Source organism: Erpetoichthys calabaricus, chromosome 1 (genome assembly GCF_900747795.2).
Source record: "Erpetoichthys calabaricus chromosome 1, fErpCal1.3, whole genome shotgun sequence".
NCBI classification, from domain to species: Eukaryota; Metazoa; Chordata; class Cladistia; order Polypteriformes; family Polypteridae; genus Erpetoichthys; species Erpetoichthys calabaricus.
The window spans coordinates 233,122,504-233,145,265 of NC_041394.2; the positions used below are offsets into that span (position 1 = coordinate 233,122,504).

A 22,762-nucleotide genomic window follows, 5' to 3' on the forward strand; every position below is an offset into this window, starting at 1 on the left:
GAACCATGACAAATTTGTGAAGTCTGAGAACATGAACACTGAGTCCACATAAGAATGATGGTCGAGCGGTTGGGGATTATGAGCAAACAGGCAACAGGTATTTATTCCCGTGTCCATTTCTTCCTTGCTGAGAGTATTATAAGAAATGTGCTTACCAATGTGGTATTTCCATTTATAAAGTTGTACAGTGTACTGTGTTTTCAATTCTGGTATTATAATACCCACATGAATGTTTCACGTTAATACTGTTTGCACATTCAAAAACACCACAACAAAAGGATGAGACCACATTTAGCCTCAGAACTCACTAAGTAGTTGCACCTTTTCTTAGCATACCATTGAGCATAGCATGATACAACCGCAGTCCTCAAGGTTTCACAGTGGACCTACTTAGACCACCACCATCTTTTTTTAGCATACTAGTGTATTTTGGCACGCAAAGTTCCATAAACAGAGCACCACAAATAATGTGTTTCCATTTCAAGTCCTGATGTAGACAACGCATAATGCAAACAAATCATTGATAACAAACTTAAAATCAAAACTAGTCAGAAATGTTGCTAACAGCACTATTAACAGCTATGCTTAAGTTTAAAAGCAGAATTGCAAAATGATCTTTCTTCTGTGGAGATAATATAATGATCATTCTTTTTGCGAGAACCTAATCTTACATTTGAAGCATGATTTTATTTTTTTTTTTTTTGTGTGTGGACTGACTGTATTTTGCCCTTTTTGCAGGGTGTTTTCACTCCTAAAGTGAGCTATCTTCCCAGCTACTGTACTGACATACTGCATGTATAAACTTCATAATCAGAAGACATCCAGTTGGTTAAATCTTTTGTTTTCGTTTTGTTTTTGCTTTGTTCTTTATTTCGTCTTATACGATTTCTCGTATTAGAAATTTGTTAGTTTTCGCATACCCCTTGGGGTCAGAGCACAGGGTCAGCCATTGTACAGCGCCCCTGGAGCAATTACAGGTTAAGGGTCTTGCTGAAGGGCCCAGCAGAGTAGGATCTCTTTTGGCAGTGACAGGGATTTGAACCGGCAACCTTCAGGATACCAGCGCAGATCCTTAGCCTCAGAGCCACCACTCCACCCAATCTTCTGTCTATTTTGAATAGAACTCATGTGAATGATGATTAAATGTAAAGTGGTGACATACAGCTAGCAAGAATTTATGGGTAGTAATGTGCAAGGCATAAGTTACTTGAATGAGAAATTATGCATCATTAAAATAAGTGACAAGTAATGCTTTGTAGCAGTAAGTCAGGAAGTAAGTAAGGGGCGGAATGGTGGCTCTGAGGCTAAGGATCTGTGCTGGTATCCCGAAGGTTGCCGGTTCGAATCCCCGTCACTGCCAAAAGAGATCCTACTCTGCTGGGCCCTTGAGCAAGGCCCTTAACCTTCAATTGCTCCAGGGGCGCTGTATAATGGCTGACCCTACGCTCTGACCCCAAGGGGTATGCGAAAACTAAAAAATTCCTAATACAAGAAATTGTATAAGGTGAAATAAAGAATAATAAAAAAAAATAATAAGTCAGGGCCTTATATACAGGATTATCCAGAGAAATACAGGGCCATCTGCTCATTCTATATTTTTAGAATTTAAACACATACCATGATTAATTTGTTTTGAGGTTTCAGTAAGGTTGAAGTTTTAATAGTTTTGCAGTTAAAATGTTTTATTGTATAATTCACTAAATATGGCAACCAAAAAAGCCACAATGAATGTAAGAATTGTATCAAAACAACAAAAATAGCTGCCAAGCTCTAACAGAACACCTACACTCAAAGAATGAAACAATACAATTAAGAGACATGTTTTAAACAAACGAGTCCTGAGTCTACTTACTCCAATCAAAATAAAAACAAAAAACTCACACTGGCATATTTTACCATTTAACAATTGTTTTCAGCTCTACCTCTTTTGTTTTCCACATTACAGTACTGTTAAAAACTTAATAGTTAATTTACAGTTCCACTGCTGCCAATCTTTTAGAAAACAGTACATTAGTTCATTTCCTGTGTTTAGGATGCAGTTACTGTGCTAATGCACTTAAAAGGAATTAATGCCATCGTTAACATTTTCCCATAAAACTAAGACATCAGTGTAATTGTTAAACCAGTGGATGTAGCATGCAGTATGTGTTAACTTGCCTGCGTCTGTTATATTTTAGACTATTCAGAACTAGGATCATAAAGGTAATATCAAATGACAGATTATGTAACATCAGACATTTTATCAACATACTCCACTCTCAACTCAGATTCTCAGTTTTGGGGAACAGTTTAACCACCTGCAAGAGGCAGGAATTTTAATAACATTCTTTTAGAGGCAAAAACTAATTGGATATTTAAATACAAAACAGGCAGTCCTCAAAGAAAGGTGGTTCATAATAAGCCAGCTGAACTTTTCCATTTTGACAAGACAGCGTTTTTTCTTTTCATAATGAAAAACTACGGCTTCACATATGTAGATGATGTTCTTTTTCCTTCTTCCTTTTACTGAGTTCTTTGTCACAGTCAATTATCAATAAATGCAATACTTGCACTTGATAATGAATTCAGAAAATGCATGGTGTATTACCTGGGAGAATTATCAATAGATGGGCTTATATTACACTAAACTTTTATGCCTGCCAGCAAGAAGCTCAACAGATGGCACCACTTTTCTTAATGGCACTTTGTTGATCACTTTACATTTCTGAGGTTGCCACAGGCACATATTTTTTGACTTGTCAGAACATATCAGATCATAAACTTTTGACTAAGACAAAAATCAAAATTCTAGCCCCAGTAGTTCACAAGTACAAGTAGGTTACCGCAGCAGTTATTCTTTTTCATTTCAAGTAACTGGCTTCTGCAATTTACTTCATGCTTTATGTTGCCACTCTTCTTTTTTCCTTCTGTCAGTTTACCATAAGAAAACACATGAACCCAGCTCACTTTCTCAAGGTTGGTTTTACTTCAGCTTTGTTGATTCACCCACACATATCTACATATATAATTCACAAAGTCGCCGCCAAAGGGGGAAGACACCCATGAAAGCACGCACACCAAAACAAGACACCCATGAAAGCACGCACACCAAAACAAGACACCCACGCAGGAAGAGGCGTGGATTCACTAAGCTGCCGACAAGTAGGAAAGAGCCTCGCCCACCACCTCTATGACCATTGGATACGACGACAACTCGCAGAGCCACGCCCACTAACTGGGACGCGACGCCTCGGAAAAAACGGCGTCATTTATGTTCATCTGTTGTACGCTACACATGGACCTCTGAGCCACCTTGAGTTGGGGGCAGCAAGTCTTTGGTAGGCTGCAACAAAATGATGAAAGTATGGCCGCATTTTTTCACACAAGCTGTGTGTGTGTGGGTGGGTGTTAGTTAATTTGTTACTCGAAGAACTTTAAGATTTAATATGCACAGGCGGTAACACTACAAATGCAGCCCAAACGAACCCAAAATCTTCCACAGTCTCCTTACTGTAAAGCAGCAACACTACCACTGCGCTACAAGACAGAGAATGCAGTTAAACGACTACTTTGCCCGCCCCAACTCCTCACCTGAGTCGGTTTCGTCTGTGTTCAGCAGTGTTTCCCAAACTCGGTCCTGGTGAACCCCTGTGGCTGCAGGGTTTTGTTCCAACCAGATTCCTAATCATTAATGCCGTTGAAACTCATCAGGGATAAGTAGGTTTTTCAAACGCAGTCGTGTAGCAGATTAGCTGGATGTAATAATCCGAGATGAATGCGCACCTCCGCGCTGAGTGAAAACACAATGTATATTGCTGCAACAAAATGATGAAAGAACGGGCGCATTTTTTTCACACAAGCTGAGTGGGTGGGTATTAGTTAGTTAATTAGTTACTCAAAGGAATTCAAGATTTAATATGCACAAGCGGTAACACTGCAAAAACAGCCCAAACCAGGAAAGACAGCTGGCAAAAAGTCACCAACAAACTAAACACATGTGCATTGTACTTACTGAAAGCAGCGTTACGGATTTTGCAAATGTTCATTTTTTTCCCTCTGCTTAAAAAACATTGAAAAAGCGGTGGGTTGGTTTGCAGCGTGTAAAGCAGTTTGTTTGTCGCGGATAATTTGCTATCCACACAGGGAGGAACCAGGAAGCGAACCCACAATTTTCCACTGTCTCCTTACTGCAAAGCAGCCATACTACTACAGCGCCACAAGGCAGTTAAAGAAGTTATATTTATATTTTTTACACATTACACACTAGAAGCTGCTGACGAAGCCTTCTCTTCGTTGTCAGTCTGTAGCTGCGAAAAAATAAAACCAATATGAGTTTTAACAGACGTCATTGAAGTGTATCATAAGTTTCTGTAACGTTAATGAAAATGGCCAGGAGGTGTCACTAGAGAGGTGAGTGTTAAATGCTTCGAAGCTTCGATACGATTTCCGACACAATTGCTTCAAACGTGTTGATGCTTCGCAAGGCTTCACTCCGCCCACCACTACTCACAGGTTACTGAACGACAAATCAGCAGACTAGCATGACGGATGGGGCGTAATGGGCGTCCTTCCCCTCTCCTCTGGATTTTTCAAATGTAAATTTTTTCCCTGTGCTTAAAAATCATTAAAAACCCAGCCTGCGCAGGTTGGCTAGTATGCCTTATATAGAGCCAGCAGAATTGTTCAATTTTGGCAAAGCTGCTCAATTGCTCTATGTTAAGCAACTTCTGTGACATCCTTGATGCTCATCAGATGTTGTTGGCCTTCTTTTTACCTTTTTGCACTACAGAGTTTTCTTGTCATGTTTGATGATCAATAAACATAATACTTACACTAGTCACATACGTACTATGTCCTGGGGTATTAACAATAGATGGGCTTTTGGAGACTATGATGTTGTTACATGCAGTCCCCCATCACATGAACTTCTATTTCTTTCTTATTTTTTCATTCTGTACTTAAAAAGGTTAATAGAAAGCAAGAAGCTGAAAATGGAAGTAATTTGAAAACCACATTTTGTATCTTCTGAAATTAGTGCAACTTATTTTTATTTATTTTTGGTGTCATACACATTTTTTCCAAGGTTATTACTGGTCTGTTAAATAAAATGGAGTTTACTTAAGGCATTAGCGTTAAATTTGGTAAAGACAAAACCATTTTAACTTTTTTATATTATTTGCTAATAAAAGCTATCTTTTTAGTCACAATTCATGCATAACTTTCATCAAATTCAACATTCAAAAAGTTTCTTGTCATATGCATAGTAAAAAAACACAGTGGTTCAAACCATGCAATGAAATTCTTACTGTCTGTGGTCTGTCTGACAGGAAGTTCACCATCCAGTTGCAGAGGGAGGGTGTCAGTCTAAGGGTGAGGAGCTTTTCACAAAGTCTCTGTGGAATGACTGTGTTAAATGCTGAACTGCAATCAATAAATAGCATAGTGAGGGCTGTGTGTATGGCAGCATTGACAACATCACTAGTAAACGGATTCTGTCAATATGCGAATTGTAAGGGGTCCAAAGTGGCTAGAATAACCCTTTTTATGTGGGTCATGACTAACCTTTCAAAAAACTTCATCACAATTGGGGTAAGTTCAATGGGACGCTAGTCATTCCAGTAGGTCACAGTACTCTTTGGGAGGAGCACAATGGTGGTGCACTTAAAACAGTTGGGTACACAGCCTGGGCAAGGGACAGATTACAAATGTCCGTGAACACATCAGCCAGCTCCGATGAACATGGACAATAGTTTGATTTTTCTTATATACAGTATATCACTCACTCTATGAATTTATGTGTATAAATTAATGCTCAGTTGACAGTAAGGATGGAACACAGATCATTGTCAATTCTACTAAAATAAAAATAAACAACACAAAGAGCTACCACACTGAAAAAAATCTATATTACATCAGTGAAATGCATATAATGAAAAAAACATATCTTAGTAGGAAGCATTTAACAGAAATATCTTGAATGTCAAATAACCATATAGTGTGTTAAATACATGCTAATCATTTTATTTTAGTATATAAAAATAAAAATTGAGGGTTTAACAGACTGTCATTTTTTCCCCAATAGCTCTCAAAAGCAAAACATCTTTCTATTTCCACATTAAAACAGCCTACTCAGGTTTTATTGTCTAAACATTTTTAGAAATGGAGGAGGAGGTTATTATGTGTTTTCCAATTATTCTGTTACACATAAAGCTAAATTCAGTACTTGCTTGAAATAAAATCTGCAGTTAAACATATAATGAATAGTCAAATATTTCAACTCATTTACCTTTAAAAATACATTATGTAAGGCAAACACCATCAGATTAATGGCATGGTTTGGAGAGAGGTGACACAGACTGCTAAAAACAGGTCAAGTGCGCACGATTAGGGACAGAAATTGCAAAGCAGGTGGGCCTTGGTAACAACCTGGTGGGCAAGTCATAACCCTGAGACCAGAAAAATTAATTATTTATTGTGAGCTATTAGTAAAGAAAATTATGTATATAGTGCATCATAACTTTTGGAAACAAACAAAGTTAGTGAATAAGCTTACAAAACATAAAGAAAGAAAATCCGTGTCCAAAATTGTAAGCTTCAAGAATTCTCAATAAACACAGCGTTCTACTAGAAAAATCAACTTTAGATGCACATACAGTATGTCGTAGAGTAAGAGAGCATTACATCAACAGTCAATGGAAAAACGCATATATTTTGCACAACTTCAGAGTACACTTCAAAAAGCAGAAATAAAACTGCTGTAGTTGCATAATTTATAGACATGATAAACTCATGCAGCTTCAAAAATGGTTCCAAGTAAATATTACAGGTTCTGGGATTGCATTTTATTTTTTTCCAAATTACTTTTGTAGACATTTTTTAAACTTTTTTAGCACATTTAATTGGTTGTGTAATTCACTTACTTTAGTCTTTTTATTTACTGATAAGTTATTGTAAGGTAATGGATTAAACTGCACTGCTCAAAAAAATGCAGTATAATTCACTGAGAACAAAATGATGTAACAACAGTCAAAGGAAACCAAAATCACCAACCCATTGAGGGCTGGATTCAACATCACACAGAAAATCAAAGTCAAAAATTGAAATCACAGGCTAATCCAACTTGTGTAAATTCCATCATGGCAACTCATAATGTGACTTAGTAGTGTGCATGGTCCCCACATGCCTGTATGCACTTCCAACAACGTTTGGGCATGCTCCTGATGAGAGGGTGGTTGATGACCAGGGGGATCTCGTCCCAGATGTGAATCAGGACATCAGTAAACTCAAGGACAATGTGTGGTGCTACTTGGCAGCGTCAGATTCACCAATACATTAACAGAGGCTCTCAACTGGATTCAGGCCAGAGGAATGGGTGGGCCAGTCAATGGCATCAATGCCTTCGTCATCCAGGAACTGCTTACATTCTCTGGCCACATGAGGCCAGGCATTATCCTGCACCAGGATGTACCCAGGACCCACTCCCCCAGTGCAAGGTTGGACAACAGTCAGGGTACTGTTGCCTAGCACATGGAGGTTTGTGTGGCCCTCCAAGGATATGCTTCCAAAGACCATCACTGACCCACCACCAAACGGTCATTCTGGATAATATTGCAGGCTTCATACCATTCACCACAGCGCCTCCAGATTCTTTCTTGTTGGTCACATGTTCTCAGTGTGAACCTGCTCTCATTTGTGAAGAGAGCAGGAAACCAATGGCGGATCTGCCAAATATAGTATTCTCAGGCGAATGCCAATCGAGCTGCATGGTAATGGTCTATAAGTATAGGTTCCACTAGAGGATGTCGGACCCTCACTCCAACCTCACCCTCTGGCAGCTTGGTCAAAAACATGCACACTAGTAGCCGGTTGGAGGTTATTTTGTAGGGCTCTGGCAGTGCCCCTTCTGTTCCTACCCACACAAAGGAGCAGATACAGAGCCTGCTGCTGGGCTGATGACCTTCTACAGCCCTGCCCAGCTCTCCTTGTGTAATGTCCTGTCTCTGGTATCTCCTCCATGGTCTTGAGACTATGCTGGGAGACACAGCAAATCTTCTTGTGTGACGGTACATATGGATGTGCCAACCTGGAGGAGCTCAACTATCTGTGCAATCTGAACTGGTTGCAGGTACCACCTCATGCTACCAGTAGAGACAAGAACACTAGCAAATGCAAAACTAGAGAAGAACCAGTCAGGAAAAATAAGGAGAGAGCAATTATCTGTGGCTATCACCTGCAAAACCATCCCCATTTAGGCGGCTGTCTTGCTGTTGCCTCTCCAGTGCATCTGCTGTCACTTTCATTTGCAGCAAAGCAGGTTGATTCACAATCAAAGCTTAACTGACTTGGTGTTGACTGTGATGGTTAAGTGTTCCCTTAATGGTTATGGATGATGCTGTTTAACTGATCTAAAAGCAAGATAAGAAATCTTTTTTTTGTCTTTGTGTGTGTTTCCAAATGGTCAAGGACAAAAAAAAATAGCAAATCTTAACTAGTTCAAGGAAAAACTGGACAATTTCAAAAGTGAAAGAGAAATCTGCAAAGGTGAAAAGGCAAAAAAAAAATGTAAAATTGTTGAAAATAAAATATATTTTATAATACATAATTGTAAACAAGTCAAAAAATGTATGTATGACATAACATTCAGTTGAATTTGAGGGCTACAAAGGCACTGTAGCTCCCAATGAACTGAGTTTAGTAGGTAGGTTCCAGAAACCTCTCAATCCATTTCAGGGTTGTGAGGGGGCCAAAGACTACCTCACTAGGATTGGACAAAAGACTGAAAAAAGGCCTAGACAGGGCTCTACTGCACCATAAAAACCACTCTTACTCACATACATGCATAAACACAAATACACACACACTCCACCATAGTCACACACATTAATTGCAATTTCGCATTTAACATAACTAAAATTTAATATAAATCAGAGCTTTGCCCCCTAGGAACCAACTTACCCAAACTATTATATATCATTTCAGTAATTACCACTCTGATGTTGACCTTCCTAATCATAAAATAGGTCATTACTATGGCAATTGATGAGAAAAAATTAATAATTAATTGTAGAATTATGGTATTTGAGGGTTTCTCTAGAGTGCCTGTTTCTCTTGCACAATTTGGCTAAAAAACTAATCAGCATATCATCATCTCATAACAAGCTTTCAAGTTTGGTATTTTTCTGTTTAGCCATTTTAGCTCTAGACTGTCCTCAAGAAATTGTAACACACAGACACAGATGCACAAACACAGACAGACACACATTCATTCATCAAGATATTGATGTTTTTGGTATCAGGGGACCGTAAAACGTTGAGATCTGTCAAAAACTGGAGATCGAAATTTTTGACGGATCTAAAGCTTTCACTCCTCCCACATAGATGATAGGTTATGGTGGGGGAGGGCACAAAGCAAAAATAAAAAAGGATTACAGTCTGGCACGCACTCAAGTAGCTTGTACATGAGTTCCTACCCCCCGCACACAATCTTCTGGTATTTCGCTAACTTCTATCAGTGATCCGTTTGCCATCTGTAGCATCTGTCAGTGAAAAAGAATAAAATTTACAAAATACACAACTTAGCGTAAGCACTGTCAAGGTAAAACTGAACAGTAAACTAATTCATAGCTGAAGTAGCACAGAATGTTTCTACTTTTTAAAACAGACGAGTCTGCAAATTCACCACAGGCTTTTCAAAGGAAGGTTTGTAAATTTTAGCACTGTGTACAGTGTAATTTGTTTAAGATATCCCAATGAAAATTAAACTTTCTGGGCAAATAGTGACCAGACATAGAGTGATAAACACAATATGGAGGCTGTATGACATAGAGGCTCTTTGGTGCTGTGAAAGTCAATAACCATTTCCTTAAGATGCGGGCAATTTTCTTTGCACCAAGAAACAAAGTTCTCCACTTGACTCCTGTGTTTTAATTCACCCTCCTTATCACTCTATAAGCACAGAAGCAACTGAAAGTTTCTGCCAGTGACATGACCTGTTGTTATGTTTATAGTTGGATGTCTACAGAGTTAAGAGAAAGGGATATACAGTAATCCCTCGCTATATCGCGCTTCACCTTTCGCGGCTTCACTCCATCGCGGATTTTATATGTAAGCATATTTAAATACATATCGCGGATTTTTCACTGCTTCGCGGGTTTCTGCGGACAATGGGTCTTTTAATTTCTGGTACATGCTTCCTCAGTTGGTTTGCCCAGTTGATTTCATACAAGGGACGCTATTGGCAGATGGTTGTGAAGCTACCCAGCTTACATTTCTCTTTCTCTTGCGCTGACTTTCTCTGATCCTGACGTAGGGGGATTGAGCAGGGGGGCTGTTCGCACACCTAGACGATACGGATGCTAGTCTAAAAATGCTGAAAGATTATCTTCACGTTGCTATCTTTTGTGCAGCTGCTTCCTGAAACGACATGCTGCACCGTGCTTCGCATACTTAAAAGCTCAAAGGGCACGTATTGATTTTTGCTTGCTTGTTTTTCTCTGTCTCTCTCTCTCTTTCTGTGCTCTTGACGGAGGGGGTGTGAGCTGCCGCCTTCAACAGCTTTGTGCCGCGGTGCTTCGCATACTTAAAAGCCAAACAGCCCTATTGATTTTCCTCTGCCTTTATGACAGTCTCTGCTCCTGACTCCTTTGAAGAGGAAGATATGTTTGCATTCTTTTAATTGTGAGACGGAACTGTCATCTCTGTCTTGTCATGGAGCACAGTTTAAACTTTTGAAAAAGAGACAAATGTTTGTTTGCAGTGTTTGAATAAAGTTCCTGTCTCTCTACAACCTCCTGTGTTTCTGCGCAAATCTGTGACCCAAGCATGACAATATAAAAATAACCATATAAACATATGGTTTCTACTTCGCGGATTTTCTTATTTCGTGGGTGGCTCTGGAACGCAACCCCCGCGATGGAGGAGGGATTACTGTATGACTGTTCCTTATTGTACACAGTGCTGCTCATATTCATATCAGAAACACAGCCCTTGAGTCTCACAAACTGTGGTCTGCATGACAAATAGTCCATTATCCAGGATACCATCTGCTCATCCAGCTGCATATTTCTCAGCTTACCCCATATCAGGGATGGCTGGATGGCAATGAAGGCATTGGATAAATTATACATGCAGCAGACAGATAATTGCATCCTCCACTCCAATCTTTGTCAAATAGGCAAACTGCAGTGGGTCCAGGTGGTCTACCACAAGAGGACTTATACAGTCCAGGACCAATTTCTCAAAGGTCTTCATGATGTGCCACTGCTCTGTAGTCATTTGGTGAATCGGTGCCTTTGGAACAGGAACAGTGCAGGATGTTTTCCACAGCAGTGGCACTTTCTGGAGCCTTAGAGACAGACTGAACAGGTGACAGAGGGTACCACAACGTTGGTCAGCAAGGACCTTAAAAACACATGGACTGACTCCATCTGGTCCCACAGCTTTTCCTGTCTGTAGTATCCTCAGTTTTCTCCTTACTTGGTCTTCAGTTATGTATAGCCTATACTCAAAGTCAGAGATGGTCTTGTCACTGGCTAAACACTGCTAATGGAGCAGAACCATCTGCAAAGTTTTTAACAGGAGATGTGACCAGTGGTGTTTCATCCAGAATGGGTGTTTTTACCAAAAATGCTTAAAGTGCTTGATAGACATAAAAAAAAATAATCTAAATTTATAAACTAGTAATCCAGAACCTGTACCTGGATATCTTTTAGAACTATAGGGTGTCTTCTAACAGCAAGCTAGGGGTTTCATTGCCACATTTCCTGATATGACTTATTATATTTTTCATTAGCCAATGAGCAGCACAGAAACTTATTAGTGCCATTAAACATGTTTCCATATAAATAAAACAAAACTGTTATAAAATGTTTGTACAGTATGTACATTTAATGGCTACTAAACCAATATACTGGTCTCTAACTGAAATAGTTACTTCAACATGTGATACTTGGACATCAAGGGCCACTGAATCGTACATAACCATAATGGTGCATCACATAATGGACGATTGAAAGCTGGACTCATATGGTCTACAAACAACAGCGATGCATGACAGCCATAGAGGAGAGAACATCACAGAGTTACTAAAGTTGCTGTTACTGAATGGAGACTGGAAGTGAAAGATCCTGTCATTGTAACAGACAATCTATCCTATAAGAATGTTGCGGTGGGTCTTGAAGACATAACCCACGTTCAATATTTTGCACACAGCCTGAATCTCGCATCACAGAAAGCACTCAAATTGCCAACAGTGGAGTGACTGCTCAGCAGGATCAAATGTGTTTCAGCTTTTTTCAAACACAACAGCATAGTCAGCCACCAGCAAAAACACAAACAAGATGTGCTCTAGCTACCAAAGCACAAGTTAATCACAGGCACTGTTACAAGTTGGAATGGCTCTTACGATATGGTAGAAACATTTTTAGAAAAACAACCAGCCGTCAATGCAGCACTCCTTTCAGAGGTCAGAAAGAGTGAAAAGAGTATCTTTACACTGAGTGAGGCTGACATCGCATGTGCAGAGGAAGTGCTTAACACTAGAATTACCAGAGCCTACGAAAAAACTCGTAGATCCGGCCCACCTTAAATCCATTCGCTCCTCTCCCTCAGCGTCTTTGTCCTGTAAATGTGCCGATTAAGACAAGCAGCAAGCAGCCTGCTATTCCATACCCCACCGCAGCAGAACGTGCACAAACTTCACCCAGCTAATGCCTTGATTGATTATCTGGGAGTGAAGTGCTGGAGTTTTAGAGTGGAAATAATACATTATTTGGAACACATGCATTTCATGTGTGTTCCGTTTCTATAATAATCTGTGTAAACACATTGTTAAAGCAGAAACGTTCGTCAAATTTTAGTAGTAAATGACAAAATGCCTGCGGTGGGTTGGCACCCTGCCCAGGATTGTTTCCTGCCTTGTGCCCTGTGTTGGCTGGGATTGGCTCCAGCAGACCCCCGTGACCCTGTGTTCGGATTCAGCGGGTTAGAAAATGGATGGATGGATGACAAAATGCTGGCATAAACTATATAATGTGTGAAGCCTGAAGTCCAAAGATCAAATAAACACTTTCACAAAAGGTTCAAGGACGATACAGCAGCTTCTGTGGCGTAGAGGTAAGATTTGCTGACTTGTAATCAAGAGTCCCCGGTTCAATCCCATCTGCCTCCTGTATTTACTGTTTTCAGTAGTGAGCTGCTCTTATTGTTAATATTATACAGTACACACGTACTACATTTGGTTTGCATCTGTAACAGACGGTGTACATTTATAGGACTTGTGAAAGTTACCTTTTTTTTTCACTTTTATTCTCTTAGTCACGACCACGACGCATACTTCCACCCTAGGGATCTGACGCTGCTAGTTTTTACTTGAAACTGGGAATAACTGTAGATGTAAGTGGTGTTTTGAGGCAATGGAACTGGACATTCGCTGATCTGGCGGGATAAAAGCTGACACACAAACTCTGGTAAATCTGCCTTCTTCATATATCACCGTCACTTGATTTTTTTTATTCAGTTTTATTGAGTGTTCCTGCTCACGCTGAATTAGTATGCACCTTATGGCCTATGATGTCATGTGATGTTATACTACCATGAACATATTTTTTGTTTACCTAGAAAATACTGCTAGTACTTTTATTATTTTTAGTGACATTAGCAAATGTTAATTCTTTTGTTCAAGCTCAAAAAGGGGGTGCTATGAAGTTGGATGTTCAAGGGACTATGCATTTACTTTTATTAACTACTTGGGAAATTAAAAACCACATACTCTGAACCTTTAAAGGTTTAAAGGAGTTAAAAAACAACCATTTTATTTAATTTTTTCTTCATGTAGGCAAATGTTAATTCCTTTGTTCAGACTGCATAAAAAGTAGTGTTATGATATTTTATGTTACAGGGACTGTGATAAATGCAAATGTAAATTCCACTGTTCTGACTGGATAAAAAAGTAAACTTTTTTTAAATTAAGATTTTATGAATATGGTGGTATTTTCTTTATACTATGAAAGATTTGCTAGAATTAGATTATAAAAAATTGCAATATATCACCTTATTGGATCACAATATATTAAATCATAACCGCTGTAATCATGATTCATACCACAGCACCAGATTCTTGCCAATGCACAGCCCTACTAAATATACCACTGTAGCCAAGTATTGTTGTGACTGAATTAGTGCCCATTTGTCTGAAAGAATAAGCTACGATAACAGGGTGCACCATTTTAAAAAAGACGTTTGCCTTTGGTGCATAATGCATAAGTGAGGTACACTTAATACATGCAACAGCTGAAATCTCTTGCAAACAGTTTTATTTTGATGCTACTCATAACCGGCAGCCGAAACACACAACATTGCATTTGTGTAAGCACATATTTCAAGTAATAGCTGACAAAATATACAGGACCCGTACAACATTTAGAACAGTACTTGAGATCAGTCATAATCAACAATCCTTTCTGTTCAGGAAACTTTCTTCTCCAAATGCCTTCATATTTGTTTTTCTTATTCAATACTTTTACATATTTGAGGAAGTGCAGCATAACCACATACATTTATGTTTTTAAAATTTGTTTCTACATGCAGATTATGTGCTATTGCTTCTTACCTAGTATCAACAAGATTAAAAGCTTTTTGCTGTTTGGATGTAAATACCGGCTATACTTCCTTAGAAGACTGCCATCCTTCAACATCTGCAATAAGATGCTGCAGATGTTCTATCAGTCGGTTGTGGCGAGCACCCTCTGCTACGTGGTGGTGTGCTGGGGAGGCAACATTAAGAAGAAGGACACCTCACGCCTGGACAAACTGGTGAGGAAAGCAGGCTCCATTGTAGGCATGGAGCTGGACAGTTTGACATCCGTGACAGAGCGACGGGCGCTCAGCAGGCTCCTATCAATTATGTAGAATCTACTGCATCCACTAAACAGTGTCATCTCCAGACAGAGGAGCAGCTTCAGCGACAGACTCCTGTCACTGTCCTGCTCCACTGACAGACTGAGGAGATCGTTCCTCCCCCAAACTATGCGACTCTTCAGTTCCACCGGGGTTGGGGTAAACGTTAACATTATTCAAAGTTATTGTCCATTTTTACCTACATTTTCATTACTCTTTAATTTAAGAATTTTTTTTGTATCAGTATGCTGCTGCTGGAGTATGTGAATTTCCCCTTGGGATTAATAAAGTATCTATCTATCTATCTATCTATCTACCTACCATTTCATTTCCTCTGTGTCCTAGCGCAAACTTTATTTGCAAAACTGTACGATTTTCTTGCCTTGAAGTGTTTGCTCTCTTAAATGAGGTTTAATATTGATAACTACAGACTACATTGGTAACTGATATTTAAGAATGACTCTGTTTACTTGTTTTCCATGCTTTTACAAGGAGTATGCAGAATAATTAGTTTGAAATTGAATTTCCATTTGCATTTTATATATATATATATTAGCCATGTGCGCCCAACTACATTGCGCGTGTTAAAGTTGTCTGTGAAGGGCTCTCTGTTTAAACGCGGCTGCCAGTCGTGAACTGGGCCCTTCATCGCACAGTATTATGATTTTTTATAAGGGAAACAAAATTACAAAAGAAAACCCTTGGACATTGATTCGATAGGAACGGCCTACTCGGAATCACTGTCCGAACAGTAATTATGTGGTGGTGTAGGAGCATTTCTGCTTCTCTCCATTCACAGTCCGTCTCGTTTTCACGATGCTGTCATTTACTCTCACGATCTCTTCTCAACCTTTCTCCAATCTCGCAGGTTGCTTTGTGGCAATCCAAAGAGTAAGGCAATATACATGGAGCAATGGTTATAAAAGGGGGACACATAGGTATCCAGGCTCTTTAAAGCATAAATAGGGATCACTTCACTGACATGTGAGCAAGCCACGGTACAACTGTGAGACGCGCAGCACTCGCCGGCTACAACATAACAATAATAATTTCCGGAACGTGCTGTTACGTTGTCATTCATTTTACCCACTGTCTTTCTTTCATTCATATGTTACGTAGGCACATACCTTTTATCTTCAGCAATCTCATTCTCTAACCAGGCCTCAGGAGCTAACTAGCGTAACACTGTCCACCACCCCTTTCGTTATTCTGGCACATTGTTGACATCCGTGAGTAACAACAACGTACTAAACTGGAAGGTGGTCTACGCATGTGTGGAATTCGCAGACAAACAAAGATCAAGATCCAAATGAAGATTATATATAAAGATTAGTTAATTTAAAGCACAACAATTTGTTTAGTTTGAATGTCTGTGTTTTGAGGTGTGACTGGAGTACTAAAGTCTTCAGTAGTATAAGCCTGGAGGAGATTCTTAATGCAATGCCTATGTTTTAGCTGTCTCTCTACTGCCATCTAGTGCTTCTTCTTCTAATTCATTCGCGGACAAACAAAGATCAAGATCCAAATGAAGATTATATATATATATATATATATATATATATATATATATATATATACATACATACATATACACACACATGCACAACTAGAAACTCACACACACATTATATATATATATATATATATATATATATATATATATATATATATATATATGTGTGTGTGTGTGTGTGTGTGTGTGTGTGTCTTTTGATAAATAGCATCTATTGTATTACTATGTATATTCTTCTTATGCTTTCTAAAGCACATTCTGTACAGATAAGAATATTTACTAATTTAGGCAAACACCACTGGTTTAGGTTTTACATAAGTAACTAAATTGTACTTTAACTTTAAGGGATACCTTCAGATGTACTATGATGTCAACTACAAATGCAAAAAGGTATAATTTATCTGAATCTTTTTTAATGGATTATCTTAAGACTTGCAAAAAACAATTTAAAAACAACTATACATAACAATACTGTAGATCACAGAATAAAACGAAACATGTTTGGTCTGTTTGATTTAATGCACAAGAAAGACAAAAACAATACAGGAAAAGTCTCTCTAGTCCCCACTATGTGAGATTCTAAGACAATGAAGAAGACCAATAGAATATTTAAAAATGCCTGTATCTTAAATTGTTCTATAATGACTTATAGTACATAGAGAATAGAAAACACTGAGCAAAGACTGGTTTGATCAATATTAGTGAAATAGATCATATTAGATAATAATATACCTCACCTACTGAATTGAACTAAATTGAATAGGATGTTTTAATATAGGGTAGATTGCCCATTTATTTAAAACTTCTCCATTAAATTCATCCATCCATTTCAAACTCTCTTATCCTGGACAGGGTTGCAGGGAAGCTGGACCCTGTTGCAGGAAACACACTCTTCGTATTATAACAAGTATTCGTGTCCTCAATGTAAAGTTCATACATTTTTTTTCCCTAGGTCAGATTTGTTGCCTCCAGGTAAATTCTGCACACTGTATATTCAATACGTGAGGAGAAACTCAGGTTGATGATACAAATCTATTGCATTGGGGGCAAAAAGAAAATACAGTCTTGTCCAGTATCTTTAAATTCTTATTGTACAACATAAGTACCCTTTAATCTTACAAACTTGCTGTGCCACGGTAAAATACTGTTCAGTTTTACCCATTATACTGTATATACTTTGTCTACTTAACACAGTGGGTAACATATACTGTATAGTAAGGCCTCATACCTTCTCTTCTATAACTTTTTCAAGATTCAGGGATTCACATGTGAGTTACCATAAAAAATGCAAGTAAAAAAAATGCATGCTTAAGTGAACAATGAACTTTACACCATATTCACATATTTGAGATATGGAGTTTAATCTACTGTTTGCTAATTTCCTGAATTAAGCAATGCAGGTACAATTATAGTGTTGTTAAACCAGTCAAAAACTTGATATTGCTTAATTCAGATTTGATTTCAAATATTTACATTTTTATAGAATTGAACACATTTCTGTGCCTGTTTAAAGGTTTTTGTTATTTTGTCATATACACAGAGTTAATCAAATGACTGTATGAAAGTTAAGTAAACAGTTTCAATATAGGACAGTTTCTAACATAAATATAGTTTTTTTGCCATCACATTAAAGAGATGCCTAACTGTGAAACAAATTTTTATTTTGAAGTCAAGAAGAGTAGAAATGGAAAACAACTCCTTTTTTTCTTTTCTAATGTAAAATTGAATTGTGCAGAACTCTAAAACACATTTCTCATAATTGAAATGGAGATCATACTTTCACATACATATATGCAACAGAAAAAAGAAAACTAATAATGATAAAAAATATGGTATATACTGAAAACAGAATGCTTACTGAGGTCTTGAGGCTTCAGCTTGGTCTGTCTGCAGTTTTTCTCCACCTTCAACTTCCATTGTGCAATACACAATTCTGTTGGGTGCAACTGATTTCAAACCCTGAACTTCTATAATAACAATCTGAAAAGAGTGAAGAAGTGAAATACAAATACATTTATATTAAAAATATGCATAAAAAAGAAAAGCTATCTTATGAATACTATACAAGACAAGAGAGATGATTTACAGTTATCATAACCTTAGCTTTTTTACCCTTTGCTTTAAGTTAGTCATACAAATTTGAAGTTGTTTTTTTTTTTTTTAACCATTCATTCCCCTTTCCAAGTTCCACTGATGTTCACATATATTATTATGGCATAGATTATTTATTTGCTGGATAACGGATTTCATTCTGAAATCTGTTTAATTCAATCAAGCTCATTTTTATTGTATCAAGAGGGAAATTTGGTTTATCAGGATTTGCAGAGAGATCATGACGTAACATTAAAAACATGCCACAAAGAACACAGCCAACAAGCATAAACTTAGTACAAATAAATGTAGTAAATATGATACGTTTAGTGAAACATCAGATCAAACATACTGCACATAAAAATAAAAAAAAATGTAATTAAAGAGTTAGACTAGAATGATGAATAATAAAGTAAGGTAACTATTCACCCTATGATTTAAGCCTGTGGATATTTATTAAAACTGAATTTATTTTGAAAATTAATGCCAGCTGGAATGAAAGAGTATTTAAACTGGTTGCTTTTAACCCTTGGGTAAAATACATCTAAGAAATCCACAGATACATTTTAAGGAAAAGTCTAGTAGAATGTATATGACATTTGACAACAAAAGAAGGACTCAGCTATTCTTACCTCCAATGTGAAAGATAGCACAACTTCAGACTTAGACAGCTGGATGTCATTTTCATCTCCAATGTCCAGAAAAGATGAATTCTGGGACCTTTTGAGCTTTTGAAGTTTGAATTCAGCCCCACCTTTTGTAACTGGTAGGCTTTCTAAATTTGCCATCAGCAAATTCACAGACGACTTTAGTTCTTCAATATACATGTTTTCCATTTCTTTTGCAATAAATTTTGGATATTTTCGTTCCTTAAATACAAAAACATAAATAAACAGGCAAGTAAACAACTAAGTATAGCATAAATAAATCACTACATAAAGTGAAATTCAATTGATTTTCAATAAGTCCCTGTGGTCTGTGTATTTAAAGTGCTTTGAACTCTTATACAGTATATAGCCTGCTTATGAAATATTAGCTGTCATAAACAATTTATATTTTATCATTTGCTTTTTATTAATATTATTATCATCACTGTTGTTTTGTTACATTGCCTGCTTTTCATTTTAATTACACATTACATGCCTTTTGTTTTCATTACTGTACTGTATTAGTCTGTGAGAAAATGTTTCTTAGGCACTGCCTGAAGAAACACAGAGAAAGTTCTTTATTTCCAGATACTGTAGTTCTTAAAGTACCACTTTCTGGCACTTCGAAACCTCACAACCACTGGACCACAGTAATGCTGGAACAAAAGGGCAGTGCATCTGTTCCACAGTGATACCTTTCAAATGCAGCCCCTTGTAAACTTGTCCAGCAGAACCTGGAGAAGAGAAGATAACAACCGGAGCATGGACAGACTCTCAGCTGAGAGAAGGAGTGCAAACATCCTGATCATTACAGCTGCCGTCAGCTTGTTGATTTCCAAATTATATTTACTACTTATATGCTGAATGAGTACTAAGCAAGAAATTATTGTGTTAATTTTCTACCATTGTGGTTTTCAACAGTGCATTTCCCAAAAGTGAACCACCTCAACTCATAGAACTAAGCATTCCTTGCTAAACACACCAAGCAAGTAGAAAAATCATCAGGATTTTCTTATATATGTTCTCTTTCCAAGTTTGTGTACAAATGTCCCAAATCATCTTTTGTCAAATATTCATTCATCTAATACAGCTTTCCAGAGCTTTTCAAATTGGGCTACCACAACACTCCTCAAGGTGCTATAATTTTTAATTTCTATAAAAAAATAATGAGTTTGAGTTTCAGCTACTTTCATACATATTGATACATAATTTCTCTTTGGTAACCAGTAAGAGAGCATATTTCCTTATTGTTTGTTTTGTATGCAATTAAATCTTCTCATTTTAAGTTTAGAACAATTAAACATTACTACATAATCAGACTTCAAAAATGTACAAAAGTTGCCCTACACAGGAAAATGATACGGAATGACATGCTGTGTGGAAGATGACATGTTCAGTGGACGAAAGAAAATCAGATGAAACTCAAAGAAGAAGTAGTTAGTAAGTAGCCTTCTTAGGTACATGCAGTACTCCTTTTTCTGTCAGCTTCTTCTTTCTCCTTAAGATGCTTTATAAAATACAAAGAAATTCAAGCCAGAATGCATTGCCCAGCGTGCTGTATATATATATATATATATATATATATATATATATACAGTGGAACCTCGGTTCACGAACATCTCGGTACACGTACAACTCGGTTTACGACCAAAAAGTTCGCCGAGCTTTTGTCTCGGTTCACGACCACACACTTGGTATACGAACAAGCCAGGTTCCCTTTCGGTTTGTACATGTTCAGTCTCTCCCTGTGCATTTCCTGTGCAGTGAGCAAGAGAGAGAGAGCGCGCGACACACACACGCACACACACAGGCAGATAGAGAGTGCCGTGCACACACAGGCAGCACGCAAGAGAGAGCCACGCACACACACAGGCAGCGGGAGAGACAGACGCACACACACACAGGAGCGAGAGAGAGGTGTGCACACACACAGGAGCGCAGAGAGACACACACACAGGCGCTCCAGGCTCGCAAAAGAGAGAGAGAGCGAGCAGGCGGGCGAGCGAGAGAGGGAGCACTGGACGCATATGGTAGAGAAGGCTTGTTTTTCTTTTCAGTTCTGTTTACAGCGATCGGTTCGTAGCCCGCATTGTTGCAAGGTTACTTTTCTTGGTGGTTTATTAAATTATGGATTTTTCAAATGTTCATTTTTTCCCCTGTGCTTAAAACTCATTGTTTTTAACGAGCGGTTCCTAGCACTATAGTGTGAACTATTGCAGTGTTGGTTTTCTCTGTTGTTCAAGGTTTTCTCAGTGTTATTCAATGTTTTTACATTTAGTTTACTATTACGCTGTGCATTCTATGGGTTGATTAACTATATTTGTGCTTAAGAATTAAAAAAAAAAATATATATATACATACAGTTCGTACTGTCTGGAACGGATTAATTGTATTTACATACAATCCTATGGGGGAAATTGCTTCAGTTCACGACCAAAGCGGTTTACGACCAGAGTTTTGGAACGAATTATGGTCGTGAACTGAGGTTCCACTGTATATAACATTTAAAGAATCAGGAGTTGCGGGGCGCAGTTTGGCAATAAAATACACACAGTCTTGTGGAGAACTGTGTAACTTTCGAGGTCAGACCAGGATATGCTGCTACACTTCGGTTCCCAAAGCTGAAACAGAGAACTGCCAGTAATGTGCATCAGCTTACTTCAAGCCCTATGTACAACACAAGCTGGAAGCGACAGCATGTCTTGGTAAGTTTAATTGCTTGCTCAGCTCAGTAAAAGAGACTCCCAAGGACTGAACATATACGAGGTGGACATTTTAGTGGGCCACTATACAACCTGCTCCAACCCCCCAAAAAATTAATGTTAATGCAGCACAGTTTCTGCCCTACCCCCACACTCCATTTGATTAATATGTTGTCATGTAAATGTAATAACACAAGGCAAGAAGAAGCAAGACGTCAACTAAACAGAGTACCATAAGTAATGTGGTTCCACTTCAGGCACTGGGACATTGTACATACTTTACAATATTACTTCTTTTCATGTGTTTTATTCTGTAAAATGTTTAAAATGTTCCATGTATTGTAAGTCTCATGTAAATATTCAGCCTATAAAAATCAATGTTGAATGTAATAAATCAAAGTAAGCCATATTTATATTGCTTTTGATCTAAACCCTCCAAAACTTCAAAACAGAACAAGATTACAAATCAAAGCATTTATGTTCAATTCTGATTGAAGCTATCTTAAAAAAAAGTTTCCTGTAAAATTGTATTTATTGCAGTGAAAATCAGCAAGGGCCAATGTCAGTTACAAGGAAAAGCAAAATCTGGTCTCTGGCATGAATGTTTTATTCAGGGCAATAGCATGTAGCATGTTCAAGAGTAAGAAGATCCAGTGAACTAATAATATTATACCTGGTAAAAAACAAATAATGGCCTATAGAAAAGTATGCAGTAGGGAACATAATACTTCTGAAATACCCAATTAACTGACATCAGCATATTTTTATTTTATATAAATATTACATATATTATATATATATATATTATATATATATTGTAATGGACGGCCGGGATACACCCAGGATGGTAGATGGTGTCTTTCCTGCAGCCTAGAGGTGCCCTGGATTCCCACAGGGCATCATGGAAGATGGAGTTTGGCTTCACAACCCTGCTG

The 22,762-nt window shown here is 37.9% G+C and overlaps 1 protein-coding gene across 10 annotated transcripts in view; it reads right to left on the reverse strand.

Annotated features, from left to right (window-relative positions):
- cadps2 (Ca++-dependent secretion activator 2) overlaps window positions 1–22,762 on the reverse strand; it is an 874,989-nt gene that overhangs the window by 451,226 nt on the left and 401,001 nt on the right. For all 10 annotated transcript variants that reach the window (XM_051929794.1, XM_051929778.1, XM_051929757.1 and 7 more), the window contains exons 5-6: window positions 19,111–19,347; window positions 18,246–18,367 (exon numbers count right to left, since the gene is read on the reverse strand). In XM_051929794.1, coding sequence (XP_051785754.1) covers window positions 18,246–18,367; window positions 19,111–19,347 — 359 coding nt within the window. The remainder of the gene's footprint in view (window positions 1–18,245; window positions 18,368–19,110; window positions 19,348–22,762) is intronic.